The sequence below is a fragment of the Mycteria americana genome, chromosome Z (genome assembly GCF_035582795.1).
Source record: "Mycteria americana isolate JAX WOST 10 ecotype Jacksonville Zoo and Gardens chromosome Z, USCA_MyAme_1.0, whole genome shotgun sequence".
Taxonomy (NCBI): domain Eukaryota; kingdom Metazoa; phylum Chordata; class Aves; order Ciconiiformes; family Ciconiidae; genus Mycteria; species Mycteria americana.
The window spans coordinates 27,355,305-27,381,877 of record NC_134396.1 but is presented as its reverse complement, the minus strand read 5'-3'; the positions used below and the strand labels follow the sequence as shown (position 1 = coordinate 27,381,877).

General features: G+C 39.1%; 1 protein-coding gene across 18 annotated transcripts in view; it reads left to right on the top strand.

Moving 5' to 3' along the window:
* MPDZ (multiple PDZ domain crumbs cell polarity complex component) overlaps window positions 1-26,573 on the top strand; it is a 137,731-nt gene that overhangs the window by 86,233 nt on the left and 24,925 nt on the right. For 15 of the 18 annotated variants that reach the window (XR_012778903.1, XR_012778912.1, XR_012778915.1 and 12 more), the window contains 10 exons: window positions 65-258; window positions 519-666; window positions 3,795-3,881; window positions 5,315-5,411; window positions 6,058-6,101; window positions 7,208-7,330; window positions 8,256-8,360; window positions 8,478-8,590; window positions 9,654-9,777; window positions 10,635-10,798. Coding sequence is in view for 1 of the 18 variants with exons in the window: in XM_075526233.1 (XP_075382348.1) it covers window positions 65-258; window positions 519-666; window positions 3,795-3,881; window positions 5,315-5,411; window positions 6,058-6,101; window positions 7,208-7,330; window positions 8,256-8,360; window positions 8,478-8,590; window positions 9,654-9,777; window positions 10,635-10,781 (1,182 nt within the window). In the remaining 17 variants the exon portion in view is untranslated. Of the gene's footprint in view, window positions 1-64; window positions 259-518; window positions 667-3,794; window positions 3,882-5,314; window positions 5,412-6,057; window positions 6,102-7,207; window positions 7,331-8,255; window positions 8,361-8,477; window positions 8,591-9,653; window positions 9,778-10,634; window positions 13,650-26,573 lie in introns of those variants that run through there. The other 3 variants (XR_012778909.1, XM_075526233.1, XR_012778913.1) reach the window with 3 other exon arrangements.

Genomic DNA, 26,573 nt, shown 5'->3' with positions numbered 1-26,573 from the left:
AGGCATCTCCTATATGTCTGCTGGAAAGTCCTGCACACTTTATCATTGTATGCTTTCATTGCAGGTGAATGGGATTGACCTCAGGAATGCCACACACGATGAAGCGATAAATGTCCTCCGACAGACTCCCCAAAAAGTTCGTCTCACTGTGTACAGAGATGAGGCCCAGTACAAGGAGGAAGACATGTATGATATACTCAATATAGAGCTCCAAAAGAAGCCTGGGAAAGGCCTTGGGCTGAGTATTGTTGGGAAAAGGTGTGAATGTACCTGGAGAGTCAATGTCTGGGACTTGCTGGGCATGCTCATGTTTCTGTTGGGGTCTAGTGCTCAGATCCTGTGGGCTTGAAGGCTGTACATGACGGTTTTGTGCCTAAGCTAATTGGCCATTCCTAGAGCAGCTAGCCCAACGTTACTCAACAGAAAAATGAGACAATGTTCATTGTGTTCCCAACAGCAAGCCATAAAAATGGCCCTCAAACAATACTGTAATGCAAAATCCATGTGTGTATTTGCAGAAATGATACGGGGGTGTTTGTGTCAGACATCGTCAAAGGAGGAATAGCAGAAACAGATGGGAGATTGATGCAAGGAGACCAGATATTGACAGTGAATGGAGAAGATGTTCGAAATGCTAACCAGGAGGCTGTTGCAGCTTTGCTAAAGGTATTGGGAAAAGAGAAGGTGGATAAAAGTGAAGAATTGAGATCCAAATTTTCTGAAAGCTTTAGTTTTATTCAGATTGATATGTCAGCGAGAATGAGCTGTGGATCCAAATTTAAGCTTCCTGAAGTCTAGAGCATTCAGATTTTGATTCTTTGCCTAATGAAAATGGGAGTAGTGGTGGTGCAGAGTGCCATATGTTTATAGGGCAATAGAAGACCATTACCTAGACCAACCTAAAACTTAACACTGTATTTTCTCCAACAAAGTGAACTATCTCACATCTTTAGAAAGATAGGCAGAACTGACTTTAAATGATGGAGAATTAATCAGAGTAGTTGTGCCAAAAAGTGATTACTTTCACAGTTGATAATGTTCATCTTTTTTTTTTTCTGTGTATGTCTAGTGTCACCTTACATCCATTAAATACCATAATGCATTTTCCAGTGACCAAGGCTTCTAGTATAAGAAATTGCTTTCTCACAAAGATAACTGAAGTAAACTTTTATCTGCAGCTCTTGGAACCAGAATTTCTATTCTCAATAAATTTTGTGGTTCTGATGTCCTCCTGCTATTTCCAAATCAGAATGAAGTCAGATATACAACATTTCTTGTGGTCTGGCAGGAAGTCCAGCTGGTCAGCCAGCTTGTCTGTTTTCCAGCCAGGGTTTTGAGACATTCCTGCTGCATGGTAAGGATTCCATCGAGTCAGCTTTTTCCAATGGAAAACCGTTCCACTGGAAAAAATATAACAGGCACTACTCATAGCTGACTCTTGGATACATAGACACATGATCATGCTTCTTTGCACTCACATTCAAAGGTATATTTTTCCCGGTCTTGAACAGTTCCTTGAGCTTTTTTGTTTTTTGGGTTTTTTTTCTTTTGGGGGTGTGGGGTGGGGGTTAGAAAGGGAAGGTAGGAGCACTTCTGTATTGTCAGCATGAGCCTGTAAGTGAGAATGCCAGAACTGGGTCTGTGTTCTGGCAGTGAACTCGTTAATATACTCTTCTGACGTAATAGTAGTTTTCCATTCTTACCTGATACTTTACTTTATCTAAGGACAATGCATTTCTTCTTCATATGCTGCACTTTTACATCTCCTCTGAATTAAAATGCCATTTTATGTGGAAAGTTTCTTTCATTTTGGCAAGCATTTTGGAGTATCTGATTGAAGATTCTTGGCGCCCACTTATCGTTCATATATTCATGTTTTAAATACTTCATCCTACTCAGTAATACTTGTAAGTAATTGTTCTAGCCCTGAGAAATGAGGCTTTTAAAATACCTCAGATATATTATTGTTAACAATTCAGTTTTGTTTACACAGTATAAATGGAGTAAAGCACGATCACTCATATGTGGGCAGTCACCATTTTTAGTTCGGGTATCAGTTCTGTTTTCATTCACGAGAGTAAGGTCTAGGAGCAAATTGTCTTAACATACCTGAAATGTATTTTGTTAGAAAGTTATATGTAAGCTTTGGAAAATCCCAATGTATTTAAGTAGCATGAGATGACTAGAATGAGTTGTCAGGTTGAGAACTCCACCTGTTCTTGCAGTGTTTCTTTTTAAATATCCCTAAAACATGTGAAAAGCTGATAATTTTTTCACCTCATGTGACTTACGGATTTATCAAATGGGAGATTTCAGGAAGAGGGAGAAAACTGTAATAAAACTAAATGCGAATTGAGTTATTCACAAGTTCGGTTGGAAAGTGTTATCTCCCACTTTCACACATTATAACTTTTAAATCTCATTTGTGGGTTTGCATTTTATGTGAGGATGAGGTAATTTTAGGTACATAATTACTTCCTCAATTTTCCATTTTGCATAAGAGTTGTCTGTATGGTGTAATACAAGTCAATTCATACAAGCAGGAAAGAATGGTTTTGCCTGAGCCCTGATCAAGTCTTTCCCAGGACATACAGAAGTCAACATTATTTAAAAAGTAAAAAGCAATTTAGTAATAAATCTCTTTTGCTGTCACCCCTAAGAGAATAGCAACAGGATATGAGGTATGGACACCCTATTTGAATGGGTATGTCCTGTTGTTGGTTTTGATATACTGGTCTATTTCTTACTGTGAATTTTCTGACAAATACATGAACCTCTCTTAGGGTAATACAGCTAAAGCATGATAAATAAAGACAAACTTACGTAATATTAAGTTCTTTGGATACAGGAGTTCCTACTAACAACTTCCCAGTGGCAGAAAGAAGAAAAAGCAAAATAGCAACAAAACTTTGAAATTTCTGTACTTGAATATGTTGCAGATAGGTGGTCTTTTTTGACACTACTTGTATTATTTCGGAAGTCCAGTTTTCTAAATGTTGTTTGTGATAATAACTTACCTATCTGTTTCCAAAATCTGCCTAATGTCTCGATTGCTAAATATTTGATTGCAGGGTGAATTTTCTTCTGCGACATGCATTTTATGCAGACATGCAATACTTAATAGCTTAAAGACTAGTGGAAGGATTTTTCAATGTGCAAACGGTCCATATCACCCAGCTTCTGGTTGGGAGTCAGATGCAGAAAAGTCACTTAAACTACAGATAGATGTTTGGAATACCTCCTGCCCAAAATTTCTTTAGTTATGTTGGTATGGATCCAGAGTAACAGATCATTTCAAGAGTGGGAGAGAGATGACTAACTACAAGTTTAAATACCATGTTCTCAGTCATATCAACAGAAATAATGATTAATACTTTGAGGGGTTGTACTGTTCTTAAGTGCTTATTGTGAAAACAGTCAATTTCACTATTGCTTGAAAAATCCCATCTTGAAAATATATATTGACATTACAATTGAGAAGCCAAAACTACTCCCTGTTAAGTGAAAGGTAACAGAATTAGTCTTCTTGTGTAATTTTCACATCTTTATTGTAATACTGATTAGTCCAAAAAGTACCCTGCTCAGTATTGAATATCATGGTGTATTTAGTTTGTGTGGCTTTGATCCTGCCATGAGCTCTGTCTGCTCAGTGCTCATTGCAGGGTTGTTAGCATGTTATTTTCCCCTCTCTCCATATTTTTTCTTCTTCCACCATCTAATAAGTGACTTAAATATTGTCATAGGCTTTAATATTGTAGACAGAAGAGATGTGTTATAAATGACTGGTTCTTTAGTGTTCGTTAGGTACGGTAAGACTAGAGGTCGGAAGAATAAAAGCTGGTCCATTCCACTCCGAGAGGAGAACATCCCAGAGCAGCCAGGTGTGTAACTGTAAAAATGTTTAGTTTGGAAGAAATAAAATGTGGTTAAATAATGAAAGCAAATAAAAAGAATTGGGTTTATGGTGACAGTGATTTTCCACATACCTGATCCAAGATGAAGAAAAGTAGTAGTTTTTATGTACTTTGCAGCTTTTCGGTAACCATTTCACATGTTCACTTTAGCATATTGTATCTGTTAAAGACATGGTCCAGCCAAAAATGTATTCCAGAAATAGCTTTGCTGTGTTGCTTAGTCTGATTTTTATGGCTCCAGCCTGGGAAACAGAGAGAGCTCTGATTCTCATTGATACCAAAAGAAGTTGGAGTGCACTTTAAACCTCTTTGTTACTTTAGGAGTGCTTGGCATGCAATGGAGTATTGTTTCAGTAAATTTAGTGAATTTCTTCACTCTTTGCATATTCTTACCATAATCTTGGTCATCAGAAGCAGGAAACCTGCACCCTTTCCATCAGGCGTCTCTCAAGTTTATTTATTTTATTGTTGGTCTAATGGTGGAGTGTTACAAACTCGCATCAGTGTCTGCATTTGAATGCATCCTTCACGTGGTAGCAGGTCACATCGTGATTCTCTCCAGTAGGAGCTATATTTCTGAGAGCTCACAAGTTACCTTAGAACTTTCTCTGGTTATAAACTGGGTGTGCAGATCATCAAGTACTGAAGATCTTGATGACAAGATCTTGATGAAGTACTGACAAATCATATAATTAAACAGTTCAAAGTGAGCAGGTTAAGACTAGATTAGATTGAAATGTTAGGCTCTCTTCAAAATGGGTAATGTCAAACAAGATGAAAACATGCAGGCTCTGTGCGATCTTAATCTAAGTTAAGTAAGAAGAAGCTCACAACATTGAGTGCTTTGAAGAGTCTGTAACAGTCAGCAGACTAGTCTCACTGGGAGCCATATTGTTCCTTTACATTGCCCTGTGGGTATAGTGAAAGTCTTTCTGGAAATTGTGCAGGTGAAGCCTGTGAGTGAAGAGCCTAATCTTAGTTTTAGCTGATGGAGGGAGTGAACATGAGACTACACATGAGGATATATAAAGATCTGTCTTTTATATTCTGTCAGTACCTTGATAATTGTGGCTAACTTTTGCACCACAAAATCTCTATGAGGTGATAGAAGGTGCAAATATAAGGGAACACCCTGGCCCTCAGAAGCAGTGCTTCAAAATGTTGCATGGGGTTGTAGGCATGCAATCTCTGTTGGTCTAATGATGCTTCAAACAAGGAGAGAAATCACTCTGTTTCTTAGAGTGACTTAGAAATATGTGGAGGTTCACTGTGTCAGCTTTAACTGGGCACGGAAAAGGTAAAATACAGCAAAATCCACTGAATACAGTGGGTTACAGTTTTACTTTTATTAATTGGGCGTCTGAAGCTGCTCACTAATCCCAATCTAACACTATATTTAGGTCAGTGAAGGAAGTGGCAGTCTCTCATCGTTCAGTTTCCCAGTTTCTGGGTCCAGTGCACCTGAGGTCTTTGAAAGTGGCCTGAAGAAGAATACCAGTAAGGTTTCTTTGGTGCTTTCAGTATTTTATACGTGTGAACTGGTAGCTGAGCTCTTTCACTCTCTGTAAAATATTGTCATTATGTGCTGTAGGGCTGAAAGTGATTCCTTAGTCATTAAAACGCTGCAGGGGTGGTTATTGTACAGTACATCATATATATCTTTGAATAGCTTTTTATAAAAGAAATTAACAGCTTGTTATACCAGCAGTTTAGATGTTGAGAATCTAAGCTGAGCCATAATTTTCTATTTAATCTAAATACATCTTCAGTCAAGCTATCTCATTCATAGAAATCCAGATACTGTATAGTTAAATTAGAATAGATGTGGAATAGCTTTCTCGTGCTCAAATTTAGAACAAAGTTACTTCTGACCAAAGTAATGCTAGCAAATACTAGTTTTTTCTATTCTATTTGAGCATGCTTAGCAGTCTTATTCCAAAAGTTATTTAAATGGAGAGAATGAATGATTTTCACCCATTTTTAGAAGTATTTAAATCCTATTAATTTAATGACAGCCACTTTCAAAATCTGCTTAAAATGTGTGTCTATAATAAACCAGCAGAAAGTTAGAATCATTATAGTGGTTTGGATAACTTTAATGGAAAAGTTCCCTAAAAATGCTTTTTTTAAATTCATTTGACAGCAGCTTCTGAAATACAGGGACTAAGAACAGTTGAAATAAAAAAGGTAAGTTACAGCATGAAGTGTTACGTATCAGGCACAGGTTTTGTAGATGATGTCAATAGGTGTGTTTACAGAAAGGAAGAAGCCTGGCGCTGTTAATAATTTTGAGAGAGGAATTGATGTGGCAATAGCTAATTAATTTGCCTGTCTTTCAAGGTCAAGACTGTATGATCTCCACTGCCTATATTTTATGTAAAATCAGTGTTATTTATGCTATCAAATTTTGTGACCTGTTTTGAAAGCAAAAGGAGGAAGGCTTAATAAGAGACAATGGGACCTAGTTTTACTGTAATCAGACTGAGTTAAATCTACACCCTGTTTTAGTGAAGTCAAGGGAACTGTACTAAAGTTGCAAGCCCATTGTTTTGTATTTCGTATTTTTCTTCACACACATTTTTACTGGGTGGGCTCTTACATGACAGCTGCCAGGTTTTCAACTGTGAAATTCAGTCGACTTCCTTATTTACAGGAGCATGAGATCTGAGTCACAGACTGCTTCTGATTGTCCAAAATATTTATATTTATTTGACTTTGCCTGGCATGTAGTTCACTTAATTACATGGATTGTATTTAGCCATTCTCTTTTTACGGTAGAATCTGCAAATAACAGTTTACAATAGCAGTTTTTGCAGTTAGGTAGTAGGGTGTTGTACCGTAGTGAACAGCTAGTTTTGTTCTTCAACAGTAGGACACTAGGGGGAGCATAAAGATTAATTCTAGGCTTCGCGCAGTTTGTAATAGGAGATTGATATGGACAATATTAAGGGCAAGCAATCCCATCTGTCCAGTTTTCCTTCTTCAGACTTTCTGTGCTGCCATTAAGGGTCTGACACTGAATTCTGTAAGAATTTAGTTTGGTTAAGGCAAAACACACAACTAAGTCATCAAATTGTCACCTACTAACTACTGATAGGAAGAAACATATATTGTGCTCTCTTGTGCTTTTTCAAAATGATGCAAACTCTATTAGCTTAAAAAATGGCTTGAGATACAGGAATTCTGATTTTCATAAGGTAGGGGGCTTTAGTAGTTTTTTGAGATAAGCCTACAATTCTCTGTATGTGTTTTTCTTTCCAGAAAAATCTAATCTTTTTTCATGACAATAACAGGGCCCTGCAGATTCACTAGGAGTGAGCATTGCTGGAGGTGTAGGAAGTCCTCTTGGAGATGTTCCTATATTTATTGCCATGATGCATCCAAATGGAGTTGCAGCTCAGACTCAGAAACTCAGAGTAAGTTAATTGTTAAGAAGGTTGTAAAGAGTGCATGGGTAATGCACATGGGTAATTACTCTAGGCAGGCAATGAATTAGCAGTTTAATGATATACTGTCATAAGTGCTTCTGGCTGTGACAAGAATTTTTGCTGTTGGGATTGATGAAACGGTAACTGAGATTGGTAGCATGGTAAAAGGTAATTGCTGAAAGATGCTAACTTTGGGAAGGAAGTCCTAAAGCAATCTTGGATCATAGAGGTAGTCAGCTTGTGAAAATGAAAAGTAGAGAGGGTGGTTCAGAATGATGGATTCTGTAAGTGAGCTCCACTGATGAGTGTGGTGGTCATTCTTGCAACTGTATGTATGCAGTCTGATTTATCTCTCATGTTTCCTATGCTTATCTGTCTTAGGATAGAGGTAGTACTTTTTAGGTTCTGAGTTAAAGTGGGAGGTCTTACCTGATACAGCACTTACATGCCTACTGACTCATGCTCCTTGGAAAATGGACAGTGTTATTTCAGGATGAATTCAAACATACAATCTCTGATGATAATTTAATACTTCAGTCTGTCTATCTTCAGGTGATGTGCAAACTGCACCTCTTTTTTTACATGCTGTATATTTCTAGAGTATTAGGATCAATTCTGTAAAGCATCATTACTTTTTTACACTGAATACATTAAACCAATGTAATCTGCTAATCGTGATGTTGAATTTTCTACCTACCCTTGTATTGGGTCATTATGTGGTTCAAAGATGATTTGCCTTCAAGAGAAAATGTACCGTGAACAGTTGCTAATTTCATTTCCCCTGCCCTATATCACTGATAAAATCTGGCTAAATGCAAATACACAGTTCTGCTATTGTTGAAAGAAAGTAACAAATAAATCTATGTAACTAAACTTTCTGTTAGTGTTAGGTTTTCTGCATTTTCTTCTGCAGGTTGGGGACAGGATTGTTAGCATCTGTGGAACATCTACTGAGGGCATGACTCACTCCCAAGCTGTTAGTCTCTTAAAAAATGCTTCAGGCACTATTGAGTTGCAGGTAAAAAATCTTCAGTGACATTTGGAATATTTTCTGAATACTATTTTGCCAGCTGCTATAATGAATTATTTTATTGTCAGCATTCTCATTTTACTGGTTTACGAACTCTGTTCCTAGGTTGTAGCTGGAGGAGAAGTAAGTGTCGTAACTGGTCAGCAGCAGGATCCACCTATGTCCAGTCTTTCATTTGCGGGACTAACTTCAACCAGCATTTTTCAGGATGATTTAGGGTCAGTAACTATAGAATGTACAATCTCTGTAGCCTGTTATTTTAGGTGGAACGCAACCTAAAAAACTTACAAATTCTAGCAAATAATGGATGAATTGTTTGACTTAATCATGACTTACACATTTGGTAAACATGGGACCTGTAGGCCATAGGTCCTCTTATGCTTTTTTCATGATGTGATTGGCTGTGCTGCTTTATTTTGCCCCTCTGTAGAGTTACGATGTGATTTCTTCTCTGTAAATACAGCCTCCTTTGTTTCACTGAGCCTTGGTAGCTGAGATAAATTGATATACCCAAAATTCTTTTCCTCAGACTTAAATAGGCCCTTTCCACAGTGGTACTTGTGTTTCCATTTCTAGCACTGGCCTATCAGGAGCGTTGCTCTTTTTTGGTATACAAGGTATACTGCTTCTGGTATACTGCAGGGTACAGCTACGTAAACAAGTTTTACTTCAAACTCTGACATAAATCTGAGGCATTTTTGTTCCAGGAACAGGGAAAGAAAGAATGGAGTTCTTTAGCCTCACAGATCTACTTCAAAAGATAGGACTTCAAAATTTCTTATAGTCAAAGTATATGAGGGGAAATACACCTATAAATGGTCTGTATAAACACGTACATAAAAATACACCGTCATAGAGGAGGAGAGAAGCAATTAAACCTTACAACATAAACTATTGGGGCTAATTTTAGACATTTTTTAGGAGGTGTGGTGGGTTACAGGTTTTTTAAAGTAGATGTTACGGAGATTTGAGGTACTGGTATTGGATCTCTACTTCGCTAGTAAGCACTGTTAGTGTGATGTTGCAGCCGTAACTATGCCCTGAGCTGGGTGGAAGAGGTGTTTGAAATAGCTACCTTTAAGAAATAATGAGGGCATTAGACACTTACAGTATTTTACATGACCTAAAATAGTCAGTTCATTATAATAAAAGAATTTGTAGTTATAGTGGAAAGGGAAATGTATTGCTTCGCTTGAAAGAAAAAATGTTTTTTGTTGAATGTTCTACATGTTAAATCATAGACACAGATGACATTGCAATACTCTTTTTTCCTTTTCTTAGACCTCCTCAGTACAAGACCATTACTCTGGATAGAGGACCAGACGGCCTAGGCTTTAGTATTGTGGGCGGTTATGGCAGCCCCCATGGAGACTTACCCATTTATGTGAAGACAGTGTTTGCAAAGGTGAGTGTAAATTTGTTCCATCAATCCATTTATTAGTTAGTTCATAGCAGCTACTATCTGAAATCATGGCCTGAGTTTGAAGCCAAAGGATTGTAACAGTTTCTCACAGCTTTTCTGCCTTAGTGAAAGTGCTGGTCAAAATGTGCTTGCAGCATTTGAAGGCTATAGTCTTAGGAAGATTCAGAATTTCCAAATGCATGTGACTCTGCATATGGCAGAGTCTTCTTCAAATCTTAAAACTGGAATTGTGTACATACTTAGAAAAACAGCCCCCTTGCCTTATGTTTAGAGTGTATTTTCTTCAGGTAGTTGAAGGGACTGTTTTATTTATTTTGACTGAGAGTCTGAAAGGTAGGCTAAGATAAAATAATTGAACTCAGTCTGGACCTTTGGAGAAGTTCAGGTACTGACCTGGATTTGATCGTTTGGACTACCCTAGAAAACAGCCCTAAGCCAGAAAAAAGTAGAATAAAGAATCCCAAACTTCTGTAGTAAATCAAAGTATAGAGCTGAGTTTTGATTACTGGAGTTCTAATATCAGTTGCTGAAAACTTCTTCAGGTCTTGAAAATCTTACTTCTATCACAGTAGAGTTTAAATGTTATACTAGCTGGACGAACAGGGTTAAAGGAATATAGAAGTCCTGTAGATCCGATTTCTAGATGTTGTGAAACTTAGGGCAGGGCATACTGCAGCACTAGCAGGCTGTACTACAATTGACTGTAGTTGAATCACTGAAGGTCAAAAAAGTTTTAAGGGGTTTTGTGCACTGAACCCATCTTATTCAGACCGTAAGGACAGTGTGGCATGAAGAAAAAGAAATGCATGAGTCTGCAGTTACATGTTGTTTCGTTTCAGGGTGCAGCAGCAGAAGATGGACGCCTGAAGAGGGGGGATCAAATCATTGCTGTAAATGGGCAGAGTTTAGAAGGGGTGACCCATGAGGAAGCGGTTGCTATTCTGAAAAGGACAAAAGGAACAGTCACTTTGACCGTTTTGTCATGAACTGGCTGCCCGAAGGGGTAGGGTCAATAAGACTATATTATTTACCTTCTGCATAGCAAAGAGAATGGAAATGTTTATATAGCCTTCTTGCTCTTCCAGCTTCACAGGACTGTGTTACAACACTGAAGAAAAATAACATTTAATGATGTTTTTGTATACAATAGAAGTATTTCTCTCACTGTCAAACCACTGGGATGGAGTTACATCAACTATGGAAAGATATGGATATTTTTTCTATTAGTATTATAATGAATGCTTGGAAGCCACCAAAACAAAAAAAGGAACGGTTGCATTAATAACTGCATAACAAAACTGGAATGTTTTGCTAAGAGGCTTTGGGTATTTGAAATATGTTGGAAAAATGATAAAGTCACCAAGTCAAGAAGGGGGTGGCATGGGCAGCAGTAGTCAGAAGACAGAAATAAGGTTATTGAAGAAAGAAAGTATTAACAAAATGTGGAATTTTGGGAAAAGGACAAGGATGTAGTCTGGAGGTGGATGATTAATGGACTTTGATGGTTATTTGTATTATTTCACAGTGCTGAAGTAGAAGGAGTTGGGAGGGTGACTTGGGTGGGGTTTTTGTTTGTCTGTTTGTGTGTTTAAATTTCCTAAGTCATGGTGTATTCAAAAAAAGGAAAACTGTGTTTTAGTTTGGCTTAGGTTTGAGGATTTGTTTTTTCTTTTGTTTTTGTTTGTTTGTTTGTTTTTGAGGCAGGGTGTGTGCGTGTGTTTGTTTTGAAAGGAGAGGACTTGTGCTCAGAGCTGAAAAATCCATTTGCTAGTGGAAACTACTCCTGGTGAGTGAGAGTGCCCAGCAACTGCAGTATTAGAAGAACTAGACTTTTCTTTTATAATACTAGTGGTTTCTAGCCTATATGGGTGTGAAAGCAACCTTCCCAGTATGAAATGTGCGTAAGCGAAGGTTGTACTCTTCCAACCTGTGCAAGATTAACTACAGGCTCAATGCAGATGTTTCTGCAAGCTGCTTGAATCAGAGCTGTGAACAAACCGCTCAGGTTTTACTTAACTGCAGACAGAGACTTGTGGATATTGATTAAGCCAAGGCGGAAAAAGTTGATGTTACAGTGTTGCTGCTATTAGCAAAGATAGAGTCCTCCTTGGACTGAGGAGGCCTAAAACCAGGAGTTGAGGGTGGGTAAAAGGCTGAAAATCCCTCCTAGTGGAGGTGAGTAATAAGACAGCAGTGAAGGTCTTTCTGCATCAGCATTAAGCAGAAGAGGAGGTTTGAGGGCCACAAACATGGTTTTGGGGTTATTCATTTTACAGGCACAAATACAAGACAGTGTCTAGTAAGTATGATGCAACCATGGAGCTGTTCTTTGGGCAGCAGTGTGGTCAATACATTTATTAACATCCTCAGTTTCCTAAATTGGGACCCTCACTAAAACTTTATCCAAAACCCATGTTCACCGAAACCCTTAGCTGATTGTAGCCTGCCTTTGCCTCTGCTGCTCAAACTGGCTCTTAGGAATCTGGCAGATAAAGCACACTTTGCCCATAATTTACCTTCCTGCAGAAAAATTTCGCCAGGTCTTTTAAGGGAGAAAGATAGCCAGCTAATTAGCCTGCTAATGAGGAGCAAAACCCTTTGTATTTATTAGCAAAAAAATTTGTAGCAAGAAGGCCACCATGTCAGTTGTCATTTAAGAGAAATCTGAACTGAAAATTAAGGCCATGGTCAGGCCATTATTAGAGGAAGGTAACAAAAGAGTAGCATTTGTTTTAGTGGGACACAAAAACAGTATTAGGAATGTCTGTGAAATATTATTAACAAATTGATAGCTAGGTCTAAGGGAATTAACTAAAAAAATCACCCTCTTTGTCTCTGACTATTCTAGAAGTGACACTGTGGTAGGTTAAAACGAAAGAAAACAGATGGTCCCGTTACTGGATGCTGTTGTTATTGAATTGCTCTTCTATACTTGTTCATTGGTTAGAGTGAGAAATTCCTACATTAGAGTATGTAAAGTCACTTTAAATAGTATCTATATTTGTAACAGAAGTAGTGTACAGATATTTTGTTACTGCTGTTGTGTCTAAATGGAGGATTTAAGTGAATAAATTCCAAAGTTCCAGGTGCGTTTCTGGTTGCTTTACAATGGCATGCTTGCATTGTTCATTCTGTTGTGAAAGATTAATTCAAACAAATTTAAATTAATAACAAAAAAATGGCATTACTCTTTATGTGAACCTTAAAGCATCTGCTAAAAATGGCTGTATTTGGATTTTAAGATTTTATCTTCATTTGCAAACTCTTAGCAAATCCATGAGACCGGATACCAAAACTATTTAGGAATTAATATGAAGCTGCCTTGCTTTTTTGAAACAGACAGCATTAATCATTGTTCAATCTGTTTAAAAAACCTTCCTTCAGGCATGGGACTTACCATGAGGGATCAAAACAGTGAGCCATGGAGCCTGGGACTTTGCTTTTAGCTGTGACCCGCGCTGCTGCTCTGAAGAGCACAGGATCTCCTGCAAGCCCCGCACCGGGAAATCTGTTGCATTGACCACTGCTTAGTGGCAGCCATGCACTGGACCATGACGTGTAATAAACTTTGGAGGCTTAGGATGTTTGGTTTTCTTTATCATTTGGTATTCAACACAACTTTCATATCGCAGGGGTTAGTCCTGTAAGGTTCTAGGTGCTGTGGCCCCAGTTCTACCAAGTCTTCCATTTTTGGTTACATTTTTTCCATGTGACTGTGTTAACTATGGGACTTGAGAGGGTTGGAGCTGAAGGGCCTGTCATCTTAAAGGCTCCAGCCCATTGTCTGTTCAGATACCCAGTCCTTTCTTTTAACTCTGCTTACCTCTCACCTATTCAATGCTAGTTATCTTAGAGTGATATTAATGAAAGAGACTGTCACTTTTTGTAAGCGTGGGTCTGGACGAAGGACAGCTGGCTCATGGGAATGCACATATTTCATTCCTTGGCAGTGAGCAGGTATCATTGTCTTTCCTGTTCATTCCTCTGCTGGATTTTATTTGTGGGTTAGCTTTATGGAAGCAATGGTATTGGTAATTCTCAGCTGGGAGAGTGGGTGGAATTTAGTAGTCATTGAGGGTCCCTTTCCCTTCACCCTATCCATCCTCTTTTTAAAAGAAAAAAAAGAAGCTGTATATTCTGTAGACCTAGACGTGGACTTGCCTAAAAAAAACCCCAAATCTAAAAGAAGAAAACAGTTGTTGTCTTTGTTCTTAAGTGGCAAAAAGATGTTTTGTTTTACTGACAGAGACTTGCAAGTAGTGTGGAGGAACTTAGTACTTTTAATAGTGTTTTGCAAAGAAAGCCTTATCTCGGAGTGAGAGTGACATTGGAAGGAGGCTGGTAGTGGTTTCCCACACACACCTTTTTCTTGCTTTTTAAAAATAAATTCTTTGCAGCATCTGAAATATTCATGTTTAGGGAACATTTCTGCCTTAGGCACCACTTGAAACTACTAAGAATAGATAAAAATTTTCACTTCCTTTACAAATGCTATTAAAACTGTACTGAACACTGTTATCCTTAGAACATTCAACAACTGCAGTGTATATACAAGCTGTTTTTATTTCTTTCTGAATTGGAGATTGTGCATCTTCCTCAACAGCTGTGTAGATCTTTATTTTAATACATTTTACTTTATAGCCACTGTTGCAGGGTTAGTGTTAGCTTGTGAAGTTGTGCCACTGATATTTGGGAAAATGCTAACACTGTCAGGTTAGACTGATCCATTTCAAACACTTCACAACAGTATACCTACTAATGGAAGATGATGCCTAAGTAGATCAAGGTTCCTCACTTTTTGCCATGTGTTTACATTGTCCTGTGGTAAAATCTTCCACAATACTATTGAACTTCCTACTCCCAGTGAAAATGGTCATGTGAAATGGGCAGAAAAAAATAGGTGTTGCTTTTCTTATTTCAGTAGAAAGTAGACATTAATTTCTGATAAACTACTAATCCTGAAAGCTGCATAGGGTGTTGCTTTTCTTATGTCAGTACAAAGTAGAGAATAATTTCTGATAGACTACTAATCCTGAAAGCTGCATACATCTCAGTTGAAGATAACAATTATCCAAACTGGATTATTAATTTTTAACTCAAGATTTTTTGTTAAGTTGCAGCAGCAAATTGTTTGTAGAAAGTGAACCAAGCAGGCTTTCTTATCAAACTACTTTCTCATCAGTCCATTTTTTTGATCTTCAGATAGGGAGTTTAAATACGTATCTTTTTTTTTTTTAATTACATAAAGGGAGTGTTTGAATCACATACAATAAATTTTATCTGGTTTCTTAGCTGAGAGTGCTACGCTGAATATTTTAAATGCTTGCAGTTAGATGCCCAGTTTACCCATAGATAGTCAAGTGAAAGGTTTTTGTCTAAGATGGGAGGCTTCGAAGTTGTCAGCACTTGTTGATGTTTTCTGGTATTTCAGCCTTTGGCAGTTTATTAGTTAAGATTACACTTTGTTAAGTGTAGTTCAGTTTAATTAAGAGTACACTTTGAGCAAGACGGGCATTATAGCTAAAAGGGAGTGAATGTTCTTCATGAGTATTTCTATGGGATGTGGCCTACCTTTTTGAGACTTTCAGCACTGGTCAACAACAGTGGCTCACAGTTGGGTGTGTTTTCATAGCGTTTATGTATGCTCCTCCCTGTTCATAGCCACAGAAGAGTGCACAATACCAGGACTGTGAGGACTGAGACCCCCGGGGTACATTTTCAGGATGCTTTATCAGGTTTCCACTACTGCACACAAGACGAAGATAAGGGAGCCTGAGTTTCTTGTTGGGCACCTCACATGAGCACTTAGGCTGAAGCACATTAAAGGCCTTTGCAGGCTTTAACTTTCAGGTACCTTCTCATCACAGGGATGCCATAGCCACCGCGTCCAAAACTTCAGAGTTTCACATTATTGGGGATTTTACAAAAAGCAATGGGAGCAGCACCTTGGGTAGTTAATAGGAAATGAGTTATTCTCTGTTTTGGGAGAATCTGTCAAAGACATACATGTTTTGTTTTGGCTTGAAAAAATGTATTCATTACTCAGTGTTAAGTGTGAGTATGTCTGGTGGGAGTAGAAAGGTCAGTGCTGCAGATGAGTTATATAAATACCAATATAATCCTAATGGTTAAAGCAGCAAATGCTCACTGGAAAGTCCTGCTTGTGACAGGAACCACTGAGGACAGATGATAATAAAGATTGTCATATGGGGAAATCATTAACCTTTGTTACTGTCACCAAGACCAGAAGATGGTTAGAAGTGATAGTGTTCATATTTTTGTCATGGTTTTTTAGTAAGTCCACACCAACTCTTTTTCCTAGGTTTTATACTTTTTCCCAAGTGTAAAGTGCCTGCAAAGAGCTAATAAGGTGTTATTCTTCTGATATTTTTCGAATGAAAAAAATGATTCCGTCATTGTTTCAGATATGTCATTTTTCTCGGTTTTGAAGAATATGTACAAATACAGGTAGTGAAGGAAAATGTCACTCTTAATGTTAAAATTATCTTCGGGAATCCAGGCAACTCCAAACCTAGTGTCTGGGCCAAAAACTTCATTTTTGGTAGCTGGGGATTTAAATAGGACAAGTGACACATTTAATGTAGTAAATTAGTGTTGTTTCATTATGATCTTAAATGCTGGGTAATACCAGCTGCATCTGCAGCTTCTTCTTTTTGCATATGCCTAGATGGTTCACTGCTTGAATTCCCATGTCCTGGAAAAGTTCCTGTAAAGAGAAGGCTTAGGCTCCACCGTTGCCCTTGCAAGTCATGCTTTAATGGAAAATAAGGTCCAGCAGCATTTTGGAAGAATAACTGTAGGTTTATGTCTGTATGAGAAATTCTGAGTTTTAGGTCCCAGGCGGGCAAAAGCTCTGATGCTGTTCCTTACGGACTTGCTCTTTGAGAGACGTTGTGGTTAGAAACCCACCCCTGGGCATAGTAGGCGCCAGGGCACTCCCTGATGGGACTGATGCATATTCGTCTCTCCTCAGTCAGCATACGGGTGTGTACCACAACTCTGACAAAGTTCACTTGCAGTCCTAGAAGTCAGGAGTTTTTTGGTTGGTTGGTTGTGGGGGTTTTTTAAGATCTAGCCTTGAACGTCTTGGCTTTAATTTAGAGATTATGCAGAGAACCTGCGTATGTTCTACCTTTATCTCTAGTTCTATCATATACTTCCCTTTTTAAGCATATACATAAGGAGAAGTAATCCACTTAGATTTATTGTTAATGTAGAGTCAGAGGTTGTTCTAAGCAAATATGTGTGTTAATTACTTCACAGAAAGTTTGCGGGCACAGTCTCCTGGTGAAGCTTTTACAGCTCCTTTCACAACACTGAACGACAGCAGTGATTGCCTTTGTGTTAAATTGTGTGGCTAACAAAGCCTGTGCAGTAAGTATAAATCTGTCCTGGCCAGGAAAGTGAATTGCCTGAGAGAAGGTTGGAATCTCCTGGACTGAGCTGAACTTCCTGTTATGACTAAGCACGCTCTCTTTTCAGTCTGTGCCTTACCTCCTTAGGAACAACTTGGCTTTTGTTCGTGTGGAACGGCAGCTGACCATTAGAATTCTGTGTGTACAGTCTCTTGCCCTCTGGAAAAAGGCCTTTACTTTTCCTGTTGCAGTCACTAGAGCTGGAAGAAAAAATACAACTGGACCTTTGTCGTTAAGTGCAGATTTATGGAATTTAGCATTTACTAGAAACAGCTCATTAACAGTTTACTGTTTGCTATCATGTGGCATCCTCTTCTTTCCACCCTAAGAAGTCGGAGACTCTTCAAAGCTATTTATTTTGCCAGCAGCCAACCCATTCCTGTCTGCACTTCCCCTGCTCCCATCTCGTTTGATTTGTGTGTGTGTTGGAGGAGGGGTGTTATGTGTGAGGGGAGGATGTCAAAGGCTTTGCGCGCATGTGTGTGCGTGCGCATGCATGTGTATATATGCAAATCTATATCTAGTTTGGGGAATAGTACCGTGTAAGTGCTAATTATTAGCCTGCAGATATTTCCTTCCAGGCATGATTTTTTTTTCATGGCAGAAATTATAATAGGCTCTCTAACCCTTTTTTATCCATAGGTCTCAAAGGATTTTAAAAAACTAAGTAAATACTTGATGTATTTTAATGTCAGGAAAAACTGCAGCAGAAGGATTATGTTTCTTATCCATTAGATTGTGATTATTGTGATTCCCTATGAACCTTTTTCTAATGTGAATGTACATCTTTTCTATTAGCCTGGCATGTTTAAGAATGGAGTACATTCCAGTTTGCACTTTCAGGGCAATGAAATCCTATTTGAAGTTGAGAAATGTTTGGGTCTGGGATACTGGTGCAGTGTCTGTGGGGCTAAGAGCACCTCATGAAGTATGAATACACTCCAGACTTTGTCACTGCTAAAAGCTTTTTACTTAAGCCCATGTCAAAGATTTTGTGTTCGTAGGACTGTTCCTTTTATATAGAGGAACTGTACTCAATTTTACTCAGCTGATAGTTTGAACTCATGTACCTGTATGTATTATTAAGTCAGACTTGAGCTTAAACCTTGAATCTGTTGGCCCAGCTAGCAAACCTCTTTGACCAAGCCCAAAAGTGGCAACACTGAATTAGATTGGTTTCCTTCTCAATGTCAAGGAGAAGATGAACCAAGAAAAAATCTCGGGCAACAAGCAGCAAGGAGACAAAGGTATTTGCTGGTGCCTTGGCAGCCTGTTTGCTTTTCTCTGTAGTGAAAGGTGGCTGGAACTGCCCTAGTCTGAACTTCTAGTTCAAAAGTGAGTGGGAACAGGAGGGGAAGGGCTCACCCATTTAGGCACAAATAGGCCTGCGGGTGGCCACCAGCAGTCCAGATAACGCTGCCTGTATGAGTGTTTCTTTGGTATTTCAAGACAAAAGAAAGTGTTTATGCAGTCAGCTGCTGGTTTCAGCTTGAGCACTTAGTCTGGGAGCTTGGGGGTGCTGAAGCTTTGTGGGAGAGGCTTTTTGACTACAGTACCCAGCCCCACATGTACACCTTGATGTCAGACTAGTCATAGAAGAGGGACCTAGATATCTCCATAGATGCTGGCTTTTGTGTAGCTGCATTTCTATGCATTAATCATTTTCAGTACTAGCCGCTAGATAGCACTAGAGAATCAAAGTAAATCTCAAACAGCGTGGGATGCAAAGATTTAAACAAACTTGAGCACTCCAAAACTACCAACCACTGGAGTCTGTGGTTGGTGTTCAGCTGTTATCAGCAAACTAATGGAAATTGTCCAGTCAGGAGACAGTTATTTTAACTTCTGCTGTATTTAAAATGTCTACACTGATGTATTCCCAAGCAAAAAAAACATAGAAGTAGCATGAACAGTTACCCTACTCCAGCCCTCTTTTTAATACTTTTGATCCTTATTGAAGGCCACAAGCTTCAACAAAATGTGCATTAAATCCAAAATATTTGGCCGTCACAAAATGAACGCTTTAAAATTGAAGTAAAAATACGCCTCCAAAAATATCCATAGGGATATATGCTTTCCAAAATTATGCTTCCAAAACCATATTCTCAACAGAATTAATTTGCAGAGAGGGTAAAAAGTTATCTGTGCCTGTCACTTTCTGGAAGTTTACTCTATCCCTTGCAAAATTATTTGGCATTTTCGCTTTCCAAGAAGAATTTAAGGTAATGAAGAAATCGTTACTGACCATCTCTGTGAGAAGCCAAGAACCGATGTTTTTAATCTCTGCTATGAAAAGCAACAAAGGTACAACTTCTGCTTGCTTACTGATAGCCTTTCAAGAAGCCCCATATGAAGTTTTTTCTAAGGGGTTAGGGAATGCAAAAAGGTCATAAGAGAAAGGCATGGGTTACTGCCTGCTTGCATTGTGCATTTTCATAGGTTTTGTACTCCTCTTGCAAACCATATACTTAATGCATGTAACTACTTTTGATCTGCACATCCATAAACAGTTTTTCTGGCAGTCCTGAGGAATATGCACAGGTATGCATGGTGCCGTGCAAAGAAACTTGGTAATCTCCTCTGAAAACTGCATTTCTGACTTTGGTTTCAAAATACTGTGTAGGTGATCACAAATTCTTCTATTATTTATTAACACGGTTTGTATACCCAAATGCCACATCCTACTTTGATAGCATGTCTCGAGTTTTTGGTAAGGATCTAAAATTTGAAGTTTGAAGATCTTGAACTCCTAGAGTAATGTCTCCTAAATGCTTGTCTTGAAGGACAGATTCATAATCAGCTCAGAGCATCTGGCTCTTGTGGCTTGCTTCTAAAATATTAAACAGACTGATATCAAAACATATGAATGTATTGCTACTTATTTGCTATAGGCATGCTTCATCTTAGGTACGGGGACTTCAAGGACCGCAGTCTTGGCTGTCGCTGATAGAAGCTCGCAGGAGCTCCCAGCGGACTGGGCTGATGCATGTGTGAACTCTTTCAGCCAGTAAGCTGTTTCTTGCAGAAATGACAGCCTGTTATCAAGAGATGCATGGGCTATCTTTGAGGCTTGCTTACACATACAGTACATCCAGAATATCATTACCTACCAGCTTTCCATAGAAATTCACCTTTTCCCGTTAGTATGTGAGAGGCGTATGTTTAAACAAGATAAGAGATTTAACAGTACTGAGGGTTGATCATCTGTTTCCCCACAATTTAAATGACGATTTTGCAAGCCTCTTTTTCCCTCCCACACCAGTCCCTCAGCCACAGCTTGGAGGGCTGAACTTTCTTGGTGATAAGAGTCAATTATGTGAACATAGAGCTGAGTAAGGGTTGTCAATCACACCTCCAGCCTGCTTCAGGCATCCTTTACTAGTGGACAGCTATTTGCAGTTGGCAGGCCGGCAAAGTGGTTACCTGCAGGACTGGAAGGTGAACTAGCATTATAGTGCAGCTAAAACAAGATTAGTGACTGACATTGTACCACAAAGCCTTCCAGCCTATTTTTGGCCTTATTTATTTATTGCACGTATAAAACTATACTAAGCATGTCCAGACTACTACTATACTTCATTCTCAAATGCAGCAGATTTTACAGTTTGTTCTGTGATTTGTTTTGCTCCAAGTGCCAGTGGCAGGGAAGCTGTTTTTGTAAGTGCTTTGAAAACAAGTTCCAGCAAAACTGATCTTTATCAGATCCCATTTAAAAGGCTGCACATACTGCATAGTGAAACAGGCCAGTTAAATTTTAATCTGGGTTACATAAAAGATTGTTCTCAAAGTGGCACATATTGACGTTGTTCTCACACCCATTAACTTGCAGCTGGAAAGTGAAAAGGCCGAGAGGGATCTAAAACCTCTGTGTGTGTGCGTGCGTGTGTGCATAAGCAACCTTTAGGTAGGTTATGGTAGAATCACAGAAACCTTTCTGCAACATCTTGGCTGTTCAGTGGTTTTTTTTTTCCTTGTGGGGTGGGGGGATGGTGCCCTGCAGACTAAGAGTTATGTAATTCAGTAGCTCTTTTGGGGGAAGAGTCCTTGTTTTGGGGACCTGCTGTCAATGCACTGAGGATCTTTTTCATGTAAGTTTAGAGGAGTAGTGAGGTTGTGCCCAGAAGCCCACATGTGGCCTGAGCTGGGAAGACTCCTAAGTAAACGCAAAGGGATACAACACCTACTTGGGCAAAAGAATGCATTTAGTTTATTACAGGTCGTAAAATTTAGTTGAGTTGCCCATGGACAATTCTAGCCAGTTGTTTTTAAAAGTATGTGCTGTCAGGTGCTATTCTTTGTGAAGAACCTGCAGTTACTGCAAGAAGAGAAGCAAGTAAAGACACAGTGCCTAGATAAACCACTACCGCTCCTGAGAGCTGTAGGATTGCACTAGTGCAGCCTAGGAAAAATGAGAAGACAGTCTGGTGATTTAGTTCTTTTTTTGGATTTCTGATAGTATTTCTTATCTGTAGTGAAACTTGAAGCAACAATTTTTCCAAGGAAGTAAACTCTGATCTTTAATACTCCTTTTAAAGTATTTACAAGGTTTCTCTTTAATTACCTTTATTTTGAAAGGACATGGAGTTTTTGTAGGGAATGAAGAACAGTTTTTTCTGTGTTGTAAAGTCACACTTTAGGTTAGTTATTTTAAGATCTAAGAACAGTAAGTTCTATAGTGTGCCAAACCCAGAGATCATTTACATACCTGTGATGCCTATTAATCTACATCAGAGACCTTTCCTATTTACACCTCTGTACCTCAGATGATAAATTACCTTAGGCATTTGGTTCCCCCTTTGGTTTCAAATGCTGTTCCATTAGCATTGGGTATGACTTCGCTTCCACGCAGGACTGCTGCTTAAATTGCCATGGGGAAATTTTTCCATGATTCACTTTTTGCCGTGGGAATTAACTATTAATCAAAATCCCAGGAACACTGCGGTAGCTAAAAGTTTAGTCAGGCAGGTTGCAATGGCCAGCTGCTGGGTGAAGTGGTAAGGCCAGATGAGAATGATACATGAGCGAGCATCAGAAGCAAAAGAATACAAACCTACCTCAAGAGCTGGAGGGCCAAACTTATTTTCCTTAACCTATTTGCTGCTGAGTCTTTGGGAAATCACACATCCTCCTTGTTAATTGTATTCAGTCCTCAAACGCAGCTAAGGCTGTCGTTGAGGCTGTGTCTTCAATGCAGTGAAGTCTCAAAATGATGGGTAATGCGGTCTTCATCTGTGAGGAAGGTTCAGAGCAGGGAAGAAGGGTCAGAAATAGGGAGATCACCCTCCATTTTGTCACAAAAGCTGTGCCTTTTATTAAAGCTTGAGCTAGGCTCAAGCCCTGGCCCAGGAAAGCCAACCACACAATAAAATCGTATGGTTTGTTGACCAAAAACAGTTGTCAAACCCACACTTCACACATTTTAGTAGTGATGATTAAACCCAACTTCCTCTCCACTGTGGATGTGGTCTTAAACTTGCTTGCACCAAAACTGTGTGGGTAATTGTTTGCTTGTGTACACTGCCCAGCATTATTTAATTAAGAAAATGTGCTTGGCAGGAGGGAGACGGAAGCTGGAAAAGACACAATCCTTGTCAACAACCCATGTGATTCCCAAAAAAGCAGGGTAAAAGTGTGTGAAAGACAGACGGTAAAACACTGCATAAGTGGTAGTATGTGTGGTTGCTGACAACCCGGAAAGTGAGGATGAGCAAAAGTATCTGAAAAATTCAGGAGCCCATGCTATGCTATCCTGTCTCAGGAGAGGTGCAGGAAGACTTGGCATTGCCTTTCTGGTGCTCTGTAATCACTCTTCTAGTGCTTACAGTGAGCCTGAGTAAGGCATGGCTCAGAGAGGTCGAGAAATTTCCTGCCTGCTTATTTCTGCTGACAACAGCTAGACTGGGAAAATTGTGCTCTATCAATTAAGAATCAGTGGGGAGATCTGCTAAGCAATCTCCTTTCTGTTTTCCTTAAACAGCTACCTTTGTCTTCCACACGTCTCCCAGACACACCAGAGATTCAGATTTGTGCATTTTGATCCCTAAAGCCCAGTTAGGATTAAGCAGGGACACCAACAAAATAAAACAAAAGGAGCTGTCTTTTGCAAAGTGCAGTTACCCCAAGAAACTGTCTTCAGGTTATGCTGAGGCATTCAGATGAGAGATGAGGTGAGCTGCAAGCAAGCAGCAGACAGTCTAAAGATGGCTAATATTTAAAGCCAAGCTCAGGTCTAGAGAGAAGTGGTATATGTATTGTATGCTTTATTGATAGGATCCTAAGCTAGGTGATGTGGGAAAATAAATCTGAATTTCAGGTAGAAAGTATTCCCCCTCCATCTGTATAATTATTGTTTCCCTCCTTGCTTTTTCCAAAGACCTATAATTACTACTTCAGCAGATAAAACCTGTAGCTGGAGTTTAGGAAACTATAGTAAGCAGCTGTCTTTGTATTAGTGATTAAATCAAGCAGGGCAGATCTGAATCAGATTTGTAAAGCATAAATTTACCTTGTAGCCAAATCAACTAAAAATAACACACTCCTTACCACCTACTCAATGAAAGTTTCAAGCAGTCGTGCTGCAAACATCCTCTGGAACTACTGTTATGGACAAATAATTGACAAATGGTCCGAATGCTTTAAGGGATGATCAGTCCAGTGGGTGGCATCAGGGCTCCCTGGCCTTCCAGGGGCCAGAGCAAGTGCCTGTTTTGCATCCAAATGTATGTTTTTAAGCCAAAGTGTAGTTCTGATGCAAATCCAGCTACACAATTCCACCCCCTGAAGGTATAAATTAAGGAACTTTATGAAGAAACTTGTTCAAATACCCCACTAGAATATAAAAAAGTCCTTACTAAATAATTTTATTTATCTGGGACAAATGGGATGTGAATTGCCAGAAAAGTCTTACCATATGTTAAGGACTGTCTGCTGTTCCAGACTATGTGATGGAATTCAGAAGTTTATTTTAGTTTTGATGGAGGCTTCAGATATCATCCTGAAGAAGTCATACAGTTAAACATAGGCACAGCTACCAGTTCAGGTTATTCCTATGGCTTGACTTTGCTGAGATCTACCTGCCACAATGCTGTTCAGCTATGACTTGATTATTCCAGGAGGTTTGGAGAGGCATTCCAACAGGAGATGCAGGTAAACTGGAGACTGCATTTACAAGGTACATGTTTCCAAAGAAATGAATTTGTAGGGTGGAGCTGTTGTTTCTGAAGACCTGATATCCATCTTATTTGTTTTTCAGTGTAGGTGTTCTGGACTAGCTCTCATGTGGCTCCTTCAGCTGAGTGCTCTTGTGGCACAGCTTCATCTTTAGCCTTCTCCAAAAGATGTCCAGTTTGGGTGATTCACTACATGAGGTGAATTAGTATGGTCAAAGACGTACTTTAGGAGTAAACTCCTGATCAAGACTGAAGTGCTAATGCAGGGAAGTCCAGAAAAAAATATATATAGTTGAAATAAAGTTGTGATGATACAAGGTAGTTGTTGTTAGCAATCAAAAGTATTGATAATTTTTAGAAACTTTTAACCAACAGATTTGTTATTATGGTATCTTTGCCCTGATAAAGGGAGGTAGCATTCACTTCTGGTCCAAGTCTAAGCTGTTTCAGATGAAGGATGTAATGAATGTGTTTGCATGTAAGAGGCTGCATGCGAATAGGGAGGAACTGGGCTGTGGCTTAGGTAAAGCTTGTGCATTCTTATACAGAACAGCATCTGAGTGATGGGATTTAAGTATGTGCTGTAGTCCTGTATGTACCAAGTATGTGCTTTAGTCCTCAACATAGATGCTTCCATGTTTTACGGCCATAAAAAAATGAATCCTTTTTCTTTGCATATGTTTTAGGAAGGAAATAATAGATGGCATTCAGGAAATGCCATTGAAATATACATCTCTACAACATATAGAGTCTGTCTCTCCAAGTTACTACTTGGTCAGCGCAGTTTCACGAATCAGTCCTCAGCTTCATGTATTAAGATGAATCATAAACAGCATCTCGGAAGTGGCATCCCTGGCCCTTTGCCAAAGATTAGTCGCCATCTTCTTGAATTGGACCTAGGACCTATACTTACTACCAGTTACACTGAGTCCGTCAACAATTCTAGCTTATTTAAGGACTATACAGGGAATGACATTCACATACAACATTATAATGCAGAACTTCCTCTGAGAAGGTACACTTGCCTCTCTTCTGTATCCAGGAAAGCTGCAGTGTTAAAGGGAGGAGCAACTGGAGAATCGGCAAAGCCCAAATTTTGTTTAGAGCTTTGTGGGTTGAAATCAATGCCATCTGCTCTAGCCAGAAAGTCAGAGGTGGTGAAGGAATAAGCAAGAGGGTTCAGGCAGATGAAGTGACCAGCAGTATTTCGCCCACAGTGGGCAGAAGTAGTGCAGATGTCAATGCTGCCAAAGTCTGAAGCTCGGTGTGTTTCTCCGGCAGGGAATGGTGCTGTGCTGCTCTCGGGCTAGGGGACTTGCCAAGCGCTGCGCTCCGGCTTGGCCCCACCACGCGCTGGGGTTCGTGGCCTGCTCAGGCAATGGGCTTTGCACCCTGATGCAGGGCAGCGTTTCACAGACCGTAACTGCGGATACGCGGGACAAGGGCCAGTGGGCTCTGCTGGGTTAACGCAAATTTTGACTCTCTTACCCTTCCCTTCTTTTCTGCACTTTTCAAAAGCTGCTGAACATGGCAGCAATAGTTTTTCAAGGGTTTTCAGCTCTGTGTCACTTTGCCCTGATTAGCTGTGAAGACCTTACTGAGCCACCGCTGGAACAGTTTAGGGAAGATGTAGTGAAGTGGAACAGTCTTCAGTAGATTGCTGCCTTTGTGATCAGTAGCTTCTGATGTTGCGTCTTATGCTTCATTTATTTAATGGAGACATCGTAGAAGAGGAGAGGTTTTCCTTTTTCTCTCTCCTGTGTCACTGTGAGCGGTCACAAAACCACAGGTTACTCTTTTTGTTTCCACTTCAGTATTTCTAAGGTAGCAAGATATGAGTCCTGAATTAGGTTTTTGAGTCAGAGTTTGTGAGAGATATATAAATATATATAGTATAAATATTATATAGTATATACAATAGTATATATAGTATATATATACACACTATTATATAGTATATAGTGTATATTTAGTATACATATATATACACTATGTACATATAGTGTACAGTATAGTACAGTATACTATACTGTACACTATACTAGTGTACATACAATATATATGTAGAATATAATAGTATATCTATACACTATATCTATATATAAAAGCATATATAGTGTGTATATATACTATTTTGTATAAATGTGTGTATATAGATATGTATATATACACT